This window comes from Falco punctatus (genome assembly GCF_963210335.1).
Source record: "Falco punctatus genome assembly, contig: scaffold_34, whole genome shotgun sequence".
NCBI classification, from domain to species: Eukaryota; Metazoa; Chordata; class Aves; order Falconiformes; family Falconidae; genus Falco; species Falco punctatus.
In genome coordinates, this window is record NW_027660147.1 from 661,525 (window position 1) to 674,374 (window position 12,850).

At 54.6% G+C, this 12,850-nt stretch overlaps 1 protein-coding gene across 1 annotated transcript in view; it reads right to left on the minus strand.

Annotated features, from left to right (window-relative positions):
* LOC308057773 (hydrocephalus-inducing protein homolog) overlaps window positions 1–12,850 on the minus strand; it is a 77,257-nt gene that overhangs the window by 33,739 nt on the left and 30,668 nt on the right. The window contains exons 13-17 of the mRNA XM_080411824.1: window positions 11,065–11,320; window positions 9,821–9,964; window positions 7,924–8,067; window positions 6,783–7,096; window positions 1,723–1,915 (exon numbers count right to left, since the gene is read on the minus strand). Coding sequence (XP_080267950.1) covers window positions 1,723–1,915; window positions 6,783–7,096; window positions 7,924–8,067; window positions 9,821–9,964; window positions 11,065–11,320 — 1,051 coding nt within the window. The remainder of the gene's footprint in view (window positions 1–1,722; window positions 1,916–6,782; window positions 7,097–7,923; window positions 8,068–9,820; window positions 9,965–11,064; window positions 11,321–12,850) is intronic.

The window sequence follows — 12,850 nt, forward strand, 5'->3', positions numbered from 1 at the left end:
GGGCTCGGACCCACCGGCTTGCACGAGGAAGCGGGGTGCTCCCAGCACCCTGTCCTGGCAGGGACCTCGAGGGCACGTTGCACCCTCATGCCACCCCAGCTTTGCTCACTCCTGCCCAAGAAACACACCAAACACCCCACCCCTGGACAGCTCAGGTTCTCCATGACAATAATAGGAATGCAGCTGCAAGCGAGAAGTGTCAAAAATGGGAAATAAGGACTTCAGAAGTCCTTGGCACAGCTGTCCCATTTCAGGTGGTGCTTAGCTTTCCCCTTGTGCACTCATCAGTGCTGGAGGGCTGAGGATCGCCATTTCTCTCGAATAACACCATCCTGAAAAAGGCAGCTGAGATGTTTTTCTGTCTTGCAGCAGCTGAGGGCTGGTGTTTAACCTCAGAGGTGCCATCCTTTAAACGGAACCTCGTCCCTGGGCTTCTGACCCCTATTTATAAGCAAGGGCTTTGTGATTGCTCTTGAAGTTTAAGAATACCTGCTGCTTCGGTAACATGAAGGAGGGCTTTGCGCTGGGGCTCTGACATGGGCAGGGTATGTACAGCACATCCTCAGACCTAACCAGAGGCTACATCTCTCCAAGGAGATAAAGCACTGGGGAGGGCTGAGCCTTCTCACATCTCAGTGCTCTTTCTGTCGTCTCCACATCTTCCAGCCTGCAAAGCTTTGCCAAGGGCATATTCCCAAAGACGCTAACCCACATCTTTCCCAGGCTTATGGTCTCCCACCTCCCCAGGAAGGCTACATGGGCATTGCCTTGATACAGTGACACAAGCAGAAGACAACGCTGCAACCCAGATGTATCCTTTGAAGCAATTTTGGATCCTACCTAGCCATATCCCCTTGAATTTCCCTGCTTTATCTGTGCATACATGGCAACAAAGCAGGGCACGAAAATGATTTCATGCTTCTATCTGAAAACATTCAGCCGCGCTATTCTTTATGCCTACCGGGTATCCTTTTTCCTGATTCAGAAAACACGTGCAGAGCTACAACATTAAAACCACTGATATTTAGAAGTCAGCAGGTGCGACCCCCCTCCTTGAACTTAACACCAACTCCGGCACTTTCAGAACCTCCTGTGCTCTCCTATATCCTTTTTTATTGCCCCAGGAGCAGCCTCTGTCCCACGTGATGCAAAAGGCGCCATCAGCTCCCACTAGCACCGAGGCCAAGCTCCAAAGCACCGAGGCTCACCAGGAAGGTCAGCAGACCAAAGGCTGTTTTCCATACTAAGAGGAAAAGACAGCGACTTTGTCAAGTCTCCATTTATAAAAAGGCAGCTCTGTGGCCATCGCTGCAATACCAGGGCTCGGGCGAAGGCAGAGACGTGACAACGGGTGGCTCTAGCTGGGGCTGAGAAGGTGGCACATGGAGACCAGTACTGGGCAGGGCTTGACAGAGGAAGGGAACTGGAAGCCTCCACATCACGGTGCAGGTAAAACCCCTCCTTTCACAGTGCAAAAAAAACCCAACCAAAAAACCCCAACCTCACCATAGGTCAGGAGGACCTGAATGGGCTTCTCCAAACAACACTACCCTACTTGTCCCTCCCCATAAGCCCCGTGTCCAGCTGCTGGCCCTGCTGCCCAGCCCACTCTCAAGGCACATGGCAGCAGGGCAGCAAAAAAGGGACGCTGGCACCAGCACGGCTTTTTGGTGGCAAGCTGGGGGAGGCAACGCAAAACAGTGAGTGTACAAGAAAATCTACCTTTGCTTCCAGGGAGTCCTCTGCATCTGCTGGCTCTTGGGCAGGATCCCCCACTGCTCCCAGGGCTTCAGCTGGCTCCTCTATGCATCCATCAGTGACACTGCTCTCTGCAGATGCCGAGTGCTCCGAGCAGGCTCCCTCCTCCTTTGGTGGCTGGGGTTTGATGAAAGGTTTAGGTGCTGGAGGGCTGAACCTGGAAGAAACCGTAACTTCAATCATGAAGCTGCAGCAGGAGGGAGGAAGACCTGGAGAAGCAGTTCCTTGGCAGGACGTGGCCCCTGGGTGGGCACTGGTGCCGCCAGCCCAGGAATGGATCCGACCTGGCAGCTCCAGAACCAGGATGCAGCAGGTCAATGCTGGGGGCTGCCCAGGGACAACGCCGGTCCAGCAGTGGCAACTGCTTGCAATGAGGAACTGCAGATATCAGAGGTGAACACCTTGCAGGGAGACAAAAGGACAAACTGCACAAAAAGGTGGGACTGAGACACAAAGGGGCAGATCTGGATGGTGATGAGCCAGCACAGACCCAGTGCCGCAAGGAGGTTTTCAGCTCTTCTAGGTATTCACCCTGAATTTTCCCCTGGGCGGTTACGCACAGCTGCGGGTCAGGACCAACAGTGGCGATGGCAGGAGCAGGGACGGAGCCCGCCGCCTGCTGTGCCTGAACCCTGACGGAGCCAGCACGAGCCCAGCACGGGACACCTTCGCACACGCAAGGAACACGGGAAGACACGCCAAGCAGCTCCAGGCAGAGACTCACAATTAAACAGCCCATTGATCCCCGATGAGCACCAAAGCAGCCGCGATTAGTGCTTTGGGGAAGGAAACGCTGGTCATTTTTAATCAATCTATTCCAATCGCGACACCGAGATTCAGCTCCCTGCCGTGCCGCAGGTACTCCCTGGCTGCAAAACAGCAGCTCAAACCGCACCTCGCGCCAAAAAGGCTGCAGCTCTGCTGAAACGAGCTTCTAACCGGTGTGGCACGTCCTGATGCCATCATTACCTCCCCAGCATTTTCTAAACACAAACTGTTGGAGGACAAATTTGACAAACGGTTCAGCAAAGCAGTTCAACCGCTCATTTTGCAAACAGAGCCGAGTTTATCCTTTGAGCAACAGCAGCCAGTAAAAAGCGTATGGGTTAACGTTTTCAGAATTCCCAAATGACTCCAACTATGGTCCCTGTATGAAATTGCAGCAGGTGCTCACAGTAGCTCTGCTTGGATTTCCAACGCCACGTGGAGGGACGCGCTCGGGCCATGCCTACCTGCCGCTGTTCCTATTCGTAAACGTTCCCCCCGCAGTCAAACACGGCACATTTTTTACAGCTGGGAATTCAGTGCCTTGAACCACGGGCTTCAAACAAAGATTTGTCTTTAGTATCTAAGGCTGGTTTTCATTTCTGGATTACAGGCTCTGCTCTTCACAACCTGGAAGAGATCCCGCCTGACTTGCCCTCCCTACAGCGACATGCAAGAACACGGCTTCGCCCAGGTGAGCCCCTGACAGCCCTCCCTCCGCCTGCTGCTGGGACGCCACGGGGACCCCGAGCGACAGCTCGGCACCATCCGTGGGGAAGAACAAACCAGGGCTGGAGGGGATGAAGGCGCTCGCTCAGCCCTGCAGCGCATCGCCCACCTACGGTCCCACCCACGCAACCCCTGCTCCTCTCAGCCCAGGCACCCGGGTGCATGTTGGGGGGCCCTGACGGGCGACCAAACTGCCCGACACCTCCAGCGGCCGCTGACTTGGGCAGCTCCGTAAGGATGAGATAAATCCAGCTCAGCTGGGACAGTGGTGCTTTTGGGCAGCCTGCAGCTGCACGCTACCTTTCCCTGGCGGCAGGGGAGATGCCCACAGTGTCGGGCCACCAAGAGGAGCACCTCAACACCCTCCAGCCACGCACCAGCCCACGCACCCGTTGGGCGCCTGGGTCCGGCCGTCATCGCGGCAGCTGTCCCAGAACCGCTCGCTACGATGCACATGGTGAGGAAATGAAACCGCAGCTCTTAGAGTGGCTCGTGATAAATAATGCGGCTTAGTAACAGCTCCCGAGGAGAGGGAAACCCCCAAGATGGAAAAGCCATAATCATTTATTAAGGTACCTCTAGTTCTACAGAATGGTTTGAGGCAACTTCACCAGACCGTGGTGCCTAGACAACAACAGTATTTTTCCCTCTAAAGTAGAAGCCCTCCGGGACCCAGTGCTGGGAGATGATGTGATTAGCAAGTCCTGCTGCAGAGAAGCGTGAAGCAGCACAGCCAGGGACTCTTTCCAGTGGGGGAAAGTCAAAAAGAACAACAATGAGCATCACATGAAAAGGAAGGGAGTGAGGAACCCGAGATGTCAACAGAAAGCTGACCCCAAGGACACGACATCTTCCTGGCACTGAAGGGGGTTGGTCCTGGGAAAGAAGGGCAAGATGATGAGATGTTCGGCATCAGCCCAGGCTTGAGGTAACCCTTTCTCAGAATCGGGACCTTCTGGGCAGCCTCCAGCACTTTCAGAGCAAGGCTGTGAACGCAGGGATGAAGGCAAGGAGCAGAGAGCGGCTCCTCCACCTGCAGAAGGCACCAGCCCCAAAGCAGAGGGGCCAAAGGGCTGCGGAAGTGCCTCCACCAGCACACTGGAGTGGAGATGAGGAGCCTCCTGACATAAGCAGGTCAGCCTGGGGCTGGAGGGGCTGACAGCAAGGTGTTAACCCCCCTGCGTCCATCTCACCCAACCTGACCACCCGTCAGATGAGACAAAATGGATCCAGGTATTAACAGGGGGGATTCAATGGCAGCACAGGCACACTGACAGCAGGGAGAGAAGAGTCCTTCCTGCTAGGGCCAGGACAGCCTTGTGCCACCCACCATCCAAACCGCTGAGACATTAGGAAAAAAAATCATCTCAGCCTGTCTCTTGGTTTCTGAGCCTCCTAAGGACACAGCTTCACACCACTCCCCACACCCACCTCCCAAAATAGAGGAGCCAGAAATCACACCGCTTCTGCAAACCGCACGTGAAGATTCAGGCAGGATGACGTGACCTTGCCAGCTCAGGCTGTGCGAGAGCCACCACCAGCAGGACAGACACCCCAGAACGGTGATCGGAAGGCCCGAGGTCCCTGCAGGTCCTGCCAGCACCAAGGACACGTGCCAGGAGCCACCACCCCTTTGCATTAAATGCAGGAGTTTTAACAGCGCTGAGGCTGCTGCCCTGGTGCGTGGCACCCACACGCCCAGCATCCTTGCCCAGGCCCCCAGGAACCACACGCTGGTGCATCCCTTAGGCACAGCCGAAGTACCGGGGGAAAACAAGCCCCCCAACAAAGCCCCAGCTCTGTCACAGGGCAAAGCACCAGAGACCATGCACCCCTGAGGCATCTAAACAGGCTTATGGACCCCGACGATGCACTTTGATTTGTCCTGCAGGCCAACAGACGCAGATTGAAAAGGGACTTTGGAACAAGCAAGACAGCTCAAGGGTGTTTGAAACTGAAAACAAAACAATGTGATACAGAAGTAAACTCAAAACCTGCCCAGTGCACCCTGTGGGAACACGCGGCTTGAGCTGGGCCACCTGGCCAGCAGCTGGGGAAGGTGGTGGTGATGGTCTGCCCTCGCCAAGAGCAAACTCGAAACTGCATTTTGTCCCAATGCCCTGATGCCTATTTCTTTGCTAGGATAAATTCCTCTGCTGAGCTAAGATTTGTGCATTTACTGAACCACCCGTTGACATTCAGACCAGGCAGCGCGGAGACAGAGAAGCAACATCATTGCAGTGAGATCCGACACCTCCAACTGTCACTGTGCGTGCCCTGGAAATGACTAACCGCACAGCAATGGCTGGACTGTGTTGCTGATACGATTGCTCAAAGTAGCAGCGGTGACTAAAGAGTAAGGAGGAAAAAATGGGTTGACCAATTAGAAGAAACAAAAAAACCAAACCCACTTTAATGGCATTTTAGGGTCTGTTCTTGAAGGCACCGCGCATGAAGGGCCACACCAGACTGGCCGTTACCTGGTAAGACCCCGCTGTGAACGGGCTACCCCAGTGTCCACAGCCTCTCCCCCAAGCCCTCCTCACCGCCATGGCTAATGCCAGTGCCCAGTCTCCTCTAAGCCAAATTCCAACTCCCTAAACAAAACTGTTTATTTATGATCTCTGTTATTTGCAATAGCAGCACTTCAATGCGCAGTGGTTAACTTTGCTCGGTTTCCCAGGGCATTATGGAAAAAACAGTTGCTACTGTCATTAAAACCGCCCAGACTAGGCTTCTGTACTACGCAGAGAGGCCACAGCGGGAGGAACTGCTAGAAATGTGTTTATAGATGTGCTGCAGCACCACTGCAAGAGTGCTCTTGGGCTTGGAAACCACTGACCAGGGCTGGATGCCCTGCCTCCCAAGGATGCTCAGACAAGCGCTCCCACCGACACCTGCAGCTGGACCTACAGCCCCAGCAGAACCTGCCGTTTTGGCGAAAAATGCTGAATCAACTGCACATCGCATTCACAAAACAGCTAACAGACAAAAACTCCCTTCTCCAGGGTGGTGTTTGCCTCAGGCCACCAGGGTCTGCGAGCACAGCTCTCCACAGCAGCTTTCCTTCCCGGGGAACCAGTACGGGGGCTACAGCAAAGCAGCAGCAAGGGACCGGGGCAGCAGCAGGTCCTTCTGGTGGCAGCGCCTATTTAGGCTCTTAGGATGAAATGACAATGTACAGGGTCGGCAGGGATGGAAAACCGGTGATGTTACCGTCCACGTGCCTAAGCGTGGCTTTGTAGCTCCAGAGGCACAGCAGGACTCCAGGGTATGGGCTAAGCAAAAAGCGTTAGTAGTGTCATACAGCCCCAGCTCAGCTGGAGAACATGGTCTCCCCCCCAGCGTCCAGCCGGCGGAGATCACCTTTTCCCTGAGCATCTAGCCTGACCACGGCTGGCAGGTGTTATTCCCACCAGGGAGAGCTGACAGCTGCTTGCCAGATCCCAGGCAAACGGCCTGGGTCTTCGCCAGGTACAGACAGGACACTAGGAAGAGGAGCTTCAAGGAGAGGGCAACGGTGCACATACCTCAGCTGGCTCGCGTGGCCGCCCGTCAGGAACGACCAGTGGTACCGGACGAGAAGCGGGCTGCAGTTGGTCATCTCAATGTAACGCTCCACCTCAGTGTCATTCAAGATGCACCCAAAGTCCACGGCCATAGTCTGGAACTGGAGATTGGGGAAGAAGACTTCTCCCCGAACAGTGACCTGCTCCTCGCGAGGATGCTCGAGCAGCTGTATCTTCAGAGCCTTCTCTGCCACCCAGCTATTCAGATGCTCCTCGTGAGCAGGGTTAAATCCGATGGAGAAATGACGTTCCTCCCCTACCTCCAGCTTCATTGGCTGCAAGGAGATTAAAAAGATCAAACACCAGCGTAATGAAGTCCAAGGCTGGATAGCATGGAACATGTCAATGTCTTAAAGCATGACCTCAGCGTGGGCTTCTCAGCCCACCCTGCACGTTCTTTACAGCGAGTGCCTGACTGCAAGCACCACGCTCTCGTCAGACTATTGCAGGCTCACGTTTCTGTGCTTTGCATCGATACCAGGGGGAAATAAATATTGTCCTACTGAATTCTGGACCCACAGAGGCTCTGTGCTAAACACACAGACGAACCAGCACTCCGGCAAGCCAGGGCTGCTGCCCTGACTCCAGAGAAACTCCTTTATCCTCACAGCACAAGTGCACCGGCACGGCAGCCTCAGCCTCGCAGGGGCCAGTCACCGGCACGGCACAGGAACGGTGCCCGCACCTCCACCAGCACGTGTCCAGCACAGCCCACGTCCAGCACCTTCCACCACCGACAGGGCAGGTGCCAGGCGACAGCGGGAGGAGCATCCTCAGCCTTCCCGAAGGCAGAGCTGCCCTCACAGAGAGCAAGCTGCTCTTGAGGTTGGCTGAGGACGGCTGCTGCAAGTCCCAGGAGATACCTTTACTCCATGGCTTGCCCAGCCCTAGGTGCCTGCTCCCTTCTCCTCATGGCTTTGAGCCACGAAGTATCTTCCCAACTCGGGTATTTTTGTTTCTTCCAGCAGCTCGCTTCAGATCTGATTGAGTTGGGGCCAGGCTACTGCTGACTCTGCAGAAGACACTGCCAGAGGACTTCCCAACAGGAACGCACCGCCACATCCCTCCTCCTCAAAGCCCACCGCGGGAAGGTCCTGCTCACCTGGACATCTGCAGGGAGGGGCTGCTGGGCCGCATCACAGACTCTGAAGGGTTGATCTAAGGCCAGGACGACGCTCAGCGGCAGGGAGGACATGTTTTTTAAAGAAAGGGGCTTATGCTGTAGGCTGAGGACGTCACTGGGTAGCTACAGAAAGAGGAGACAAGAAAAAAACAACCTGAAGTGGCCACGCACCTCCCTTCCCTTCCGACGCATTTCAGAGTTTTCAACCCCAAAATTGCACACATCTCTTAGTCACTGTCTGTATTAGTTTCTACCCTTCTACAAGGTTTTTCTTTCAGAACGTCAGGTGCTTTTCACGTTTAGAAACCACAGCATCCCCCAGGGGGCAGGGAAACAGTCTCACATACAGACGAGGGAACAGCACCTTGAGAGGAGGCAGCTGCTTGACCAAGGTCAAAAGCAGAAAGTGAACCCAGAGCGCTTGTCTCCAGTTTACCCTCTCTTGGGCAGAATGGCACAAGACGATTTTCACCCCCAGTCATTTCCTACAGCCTTAGTGGCTCCAGGAGCCTCACAAAAGCAGGGATGCTAGTCAGAAGAGAAAAGCAAGCAGGATTTGGCCTGGAGCAGAGAGCCTGCAGTAGCCTAAGGTTAGCTTGGAACATTTACACGCACAAACAGCCAGCTAGAAACCTCAACGGTCTGGTTGCAACGTGTGTCCTGCTGTCCCTGCTCCAGTGACAAAGTGTCTGTAGCCTCACAGTTAAGCTCAGCCTAAGCTATTTCTTTCTGTTTATGCATCGCTCTGGCCTTCCTGCAGGGTTCACATCAACTAGGCAGCGGTTGGGAAACTAGTTCTGGCTGTATCGATATCCAACAGCTGCAGCGTCATAGCACTCGATAAACTAGAGCACAGGGCATCAAGCAGAACACAGGCAGACATCAGGAACAGCTGAAAAGCTTCTCATTAAGTGTGAACCACCCGCTCACAGGATTTTGTGCTTCTCTGGAAGCCTGGGAACCAGAGGAGAGGCCTGAAAATACAGAAACTAAATAATGAACCATCTTCTCTGTTTCAGACACCGCGTGGGAGAGGGAAAGATGATGGAGGAGTCAGGACCCAGAGACTAAAGGGCTCCTGTTTTGCATCGGTGTTATCATCACTACAGCTGAGGGATGACTGCAGGTCCTTTGAAGGAGGTGAGGCTGAGGGAAACGCAAAGAGCCAGCATCCATGCCAAGAGCAGGGAAGGCAGAGAGACAAAAGATGACAGTTTTCCTTCACCAGCCTGAGGAATTGGCAGGAAGCTCCATTCTTCTCAGCTTCCCTGCAGGATCGGTGTTCAGACATCCCCATGCCTTGGAGGAGCCTCAAAAACCTCCCTTCATCTTGACTACACAAATGCGTGTCTCTCTGCAAGTGGCTACGATCCCCCCTCAGCGCAGCAGCTGCAATCTCAGCGTTACTTCGCTGAAGTCAGAAAACCATCTCATCGCTAAGAACATCCTCACTTACTTCACAAAGCACCTCAGGAAGGGCGAGGAGGGGTTTAGCATCGCTCAGCTGCAGCGATCGGCTCTCCCCCCGGCAGCCCCAGCGCACAAGGCGGCTGTGCAACGGCCACGCTGCGCTCGCGGGTCCCACTGCCTCACCTGTGCCCTTGGCGCAGCAGCTCCATCCTGCCTCCACCTCGAGAAGGGCAGAGCTGTGACTGTCCCCGACCCCAGGGCAGCGAAATCACCATCTCGGCGGTAGAACCATCTCGTGGTAACGGCCAAAGCTTGCTCTGGCTCGAATCGATAGCCGAAGCCCCGTGGACTTGGGGAAGCGGTTTAACCGTCCCCATCCCCCCCATGTTTAACAGGCACGCACACCCTGCAGTCTTTCGGCCATCAGCCACGCTCTTCAATGCCAGGATGCAATCCTGAGACTTACCTTCTCCACCCGGAATGCGATTTCTCTGGTAGACACTTGCAGAACGGGATCAACGAACTCACACGTGATGTCCATCTGCATTATCTGTGCCTTCCCCGCCTTGCTCCCCACCACGGCGTGACACAGCAGCCGCTCCTTCACCACCTGCATGCAAGAGTCACGCGTCACCCAAGCAGGTGCTGGCAGGGCATCCACAAAACACGCTGCAGTTGCTAGCCACCCAACCACGGACCCTATTCCTGCCGCAACTTACAGCCACTGCCCTCCTCAATAGCCCCCTCCTCTTGTTATGCTGCATCCTGTTTATGAGGGCACTCAGCTAGCTGAGCGATCAAGCCTTCTGCAAGCTGCCACTGAGGCAACCCTTGCAAGCACCTTTCAGATCATTAGGAACAGCAGGAGCTTCATGAAGATTCATTCCACATTTGCTTAAACACCTGGGCCCAGCGGTCCCAGAGCCAAGGAACGTACACCAGGGTTAGCTGGCAGCTCCTCTGCAGAGTGGGATTTCCCCTGGCCTGGAAAGAAGGGCCCGGGGGGGAGAACACCCCGTGACCCTGCTGAGCTGCCACCCAAGGGTGCTGCCAGACCCGGCTGCCCTTGGGACACCAAGGCTGGCTGAGAGTCTGGGGTGAGCTGGTATGGAAATACCGACAACAAGTCAAGCTGTCAATTATAACGGTCCCTGGGAACACTTTCCCACGTGGATGAACGTCACTCTGACCATCAGGGCTGGCACGCACTGTTTTTCTCCTCCAGGACTCAGCGCTAGACAAGCCTCTGCCCATGTTTGTCTGCAGAGGAAAAATGATGCTGCTCTCGGACTCTCCCTCTCTTCACAGGTTTAGTGCTTGGGTTTTTTTAACTCACTCTTCACCACATCTATGACCTCACATGTTTTCATTTATTTACAGCCTCTGCTCCTAGCCTAAGTGTAACTTATTTTCTCCGCCCTTCCTTTCTGCCTCAGCACATGACACCCTGTAACCTGCCCTCTGCTTCTGAAGCAGCAACATTCTCTTCAGCCAGCATTTTGGTACCAGCGAGCTGGGTTTATGGTGACTATGGAAACACTGATGGTGGCCAGCAAGGAAAGCAGCCGGTGCTGCCATGGTAACTTGTGGCATTAAAACAGTTTCTGGAAAGCGCTTGCTCCTTATCCCAAGGCAAATGTCAAAGGGTCGGAAGAAGCCCCAGCGGAGGTGACCTGGTGGGGAGGGCGCAGCCCTCATGGGGCAACTCACCTGGGGAGTGCTGGAGGAGCCTTCCAGCACCATCTCCACAGTCTTGCCCGGCATCAGCTCTGTCCTCAGTGGTTGAAGCTTAAACACAGGGCAGGCAGGTTTGGGGCTCTGGAAGGAATCTGTGCCCTTGGTGTTACTGATGGCATGGAGACGGTCACGATGGCTGAACATGGGGAAGCCTTCTGTTGACCAACACAGCTGGTGGGTGCGTCGTCCTCTGTTTGTCACCTTGAAATGGTAACAGCAGCGATCAAAGCTAGAAGAAGAGATGGAAAACGTTATGGGGGCTGCTATTTCCCAGTGGTCACCCAGCTTCAGCACCCCAATGGCGTTATCTGACCGCACGCTCAGCAATAAAACCACCTCTGAAAAGGCTGACCTAGCTCGAAGCTTCAGCCAAAGCCAGACCCCGGCTGGCCCTAAGTTCAGCATCCAGCAGCTGGTCAGTTTGTGTACAGCAAGGAAAAGCTTCGCAAAGATCCGTCACCTCAGGTACTCGTGAGCAGAGCATCACCCTTTGGTGCTCAGCACTCAGAGGGTTTTCCCAAGGTGCGTCCTGCAGGTCTCCCTGCACCAGGCACGAAGCTGGTCTGACCTGGCTGCAGGTGGGTGGACGAGCAGCTCTGCTGCCATTTCACCTGCTCCTGGGGAGCTGCTGCCTCAGGTGGCTTCCTCTGAAGATGCTACTGGGGAGCTGGCAGGGTGCAGAGACTCATCTGGAGATCTGGGCACCAGTTATCCCACCGCCGGGGCCCATCTTACCCCCCCCCTCACTCCCCCATCTCTTAGGGAGCATCCAGCTCTCCCTGCCCCCAACGCATCAGCTGAACAGGGCAGCTGGTTTTGTGTCTTAGGAAGGTAAATGCACTGTGAGAATCAGGATCAGCATAAGCTTCCCCCAAGACAAACACAGCAACAAGACCCGGTCTACCAGCTGAGGGAATGGAGTGACAACAAGAGATTGATCACTACAGCTAGATATAAACCGAAACGAATATTCAATGGAAATTGGTTCCATTATGTAAAGAAGCACTAACTGCAGGCCAGCGTGGAATAATTATTCTACCCTCTATAAATCTGAGCGCCACCAGGAACAGAATTGTTCCTACAACAATTATTGGGTTTTTGAAAGGTACAGAACACGTGGCTTGCAAAATGCACGTCTGCCACAAGCAGCTAAACACCAACACAGAAGTGACAGATTAGAACAAACGAGTCTTTGAAACACACTTTACAAATGATGTGTACAAGGCTTAGTATGAACCGGTTTTCTGTTGTGGACAGTGGCAGATGAAGGCTGGGGGAAGCTCTGGGTAGGTGCCTGATTTGTGGCTCTGGGAAAGCCCACCTCATCTGGGATGTCACCTGGGTCCCCCCAGCTCACCTGGTGGCAGCTCTGCACCCGCTGCCAACGGCGGCTCCCAACTAGCTTGCGGGCAAAGACACGAAGGGGGGCAGAGGACAATGACACCAATCCCACCCACGCTCTCCCCTCCACTGTGCAGCCCATCTGTGGCTGCACAGAGCACAGGGCACGCTGGCCAAGTGCCCATCTCCCTGTAACGTCCCTGCTTACCTGGGGGGCTTGTGGGTGCATATTTAACACACCCCAACGCCCCACCCCACCCCACTAATCTAGCCTAAATGCTTAAGGCAGCATCAACCTCCTCTTTCTAGCCCAAAATGTAGGTATCGGAGCACTGTGGAGCCTCTTTGCAGCCAGCAAAAGGAACAGGCACTTGGAGAAGAGTATTATTCTCGTCCCAAGAGGACTCCGACAGCAACA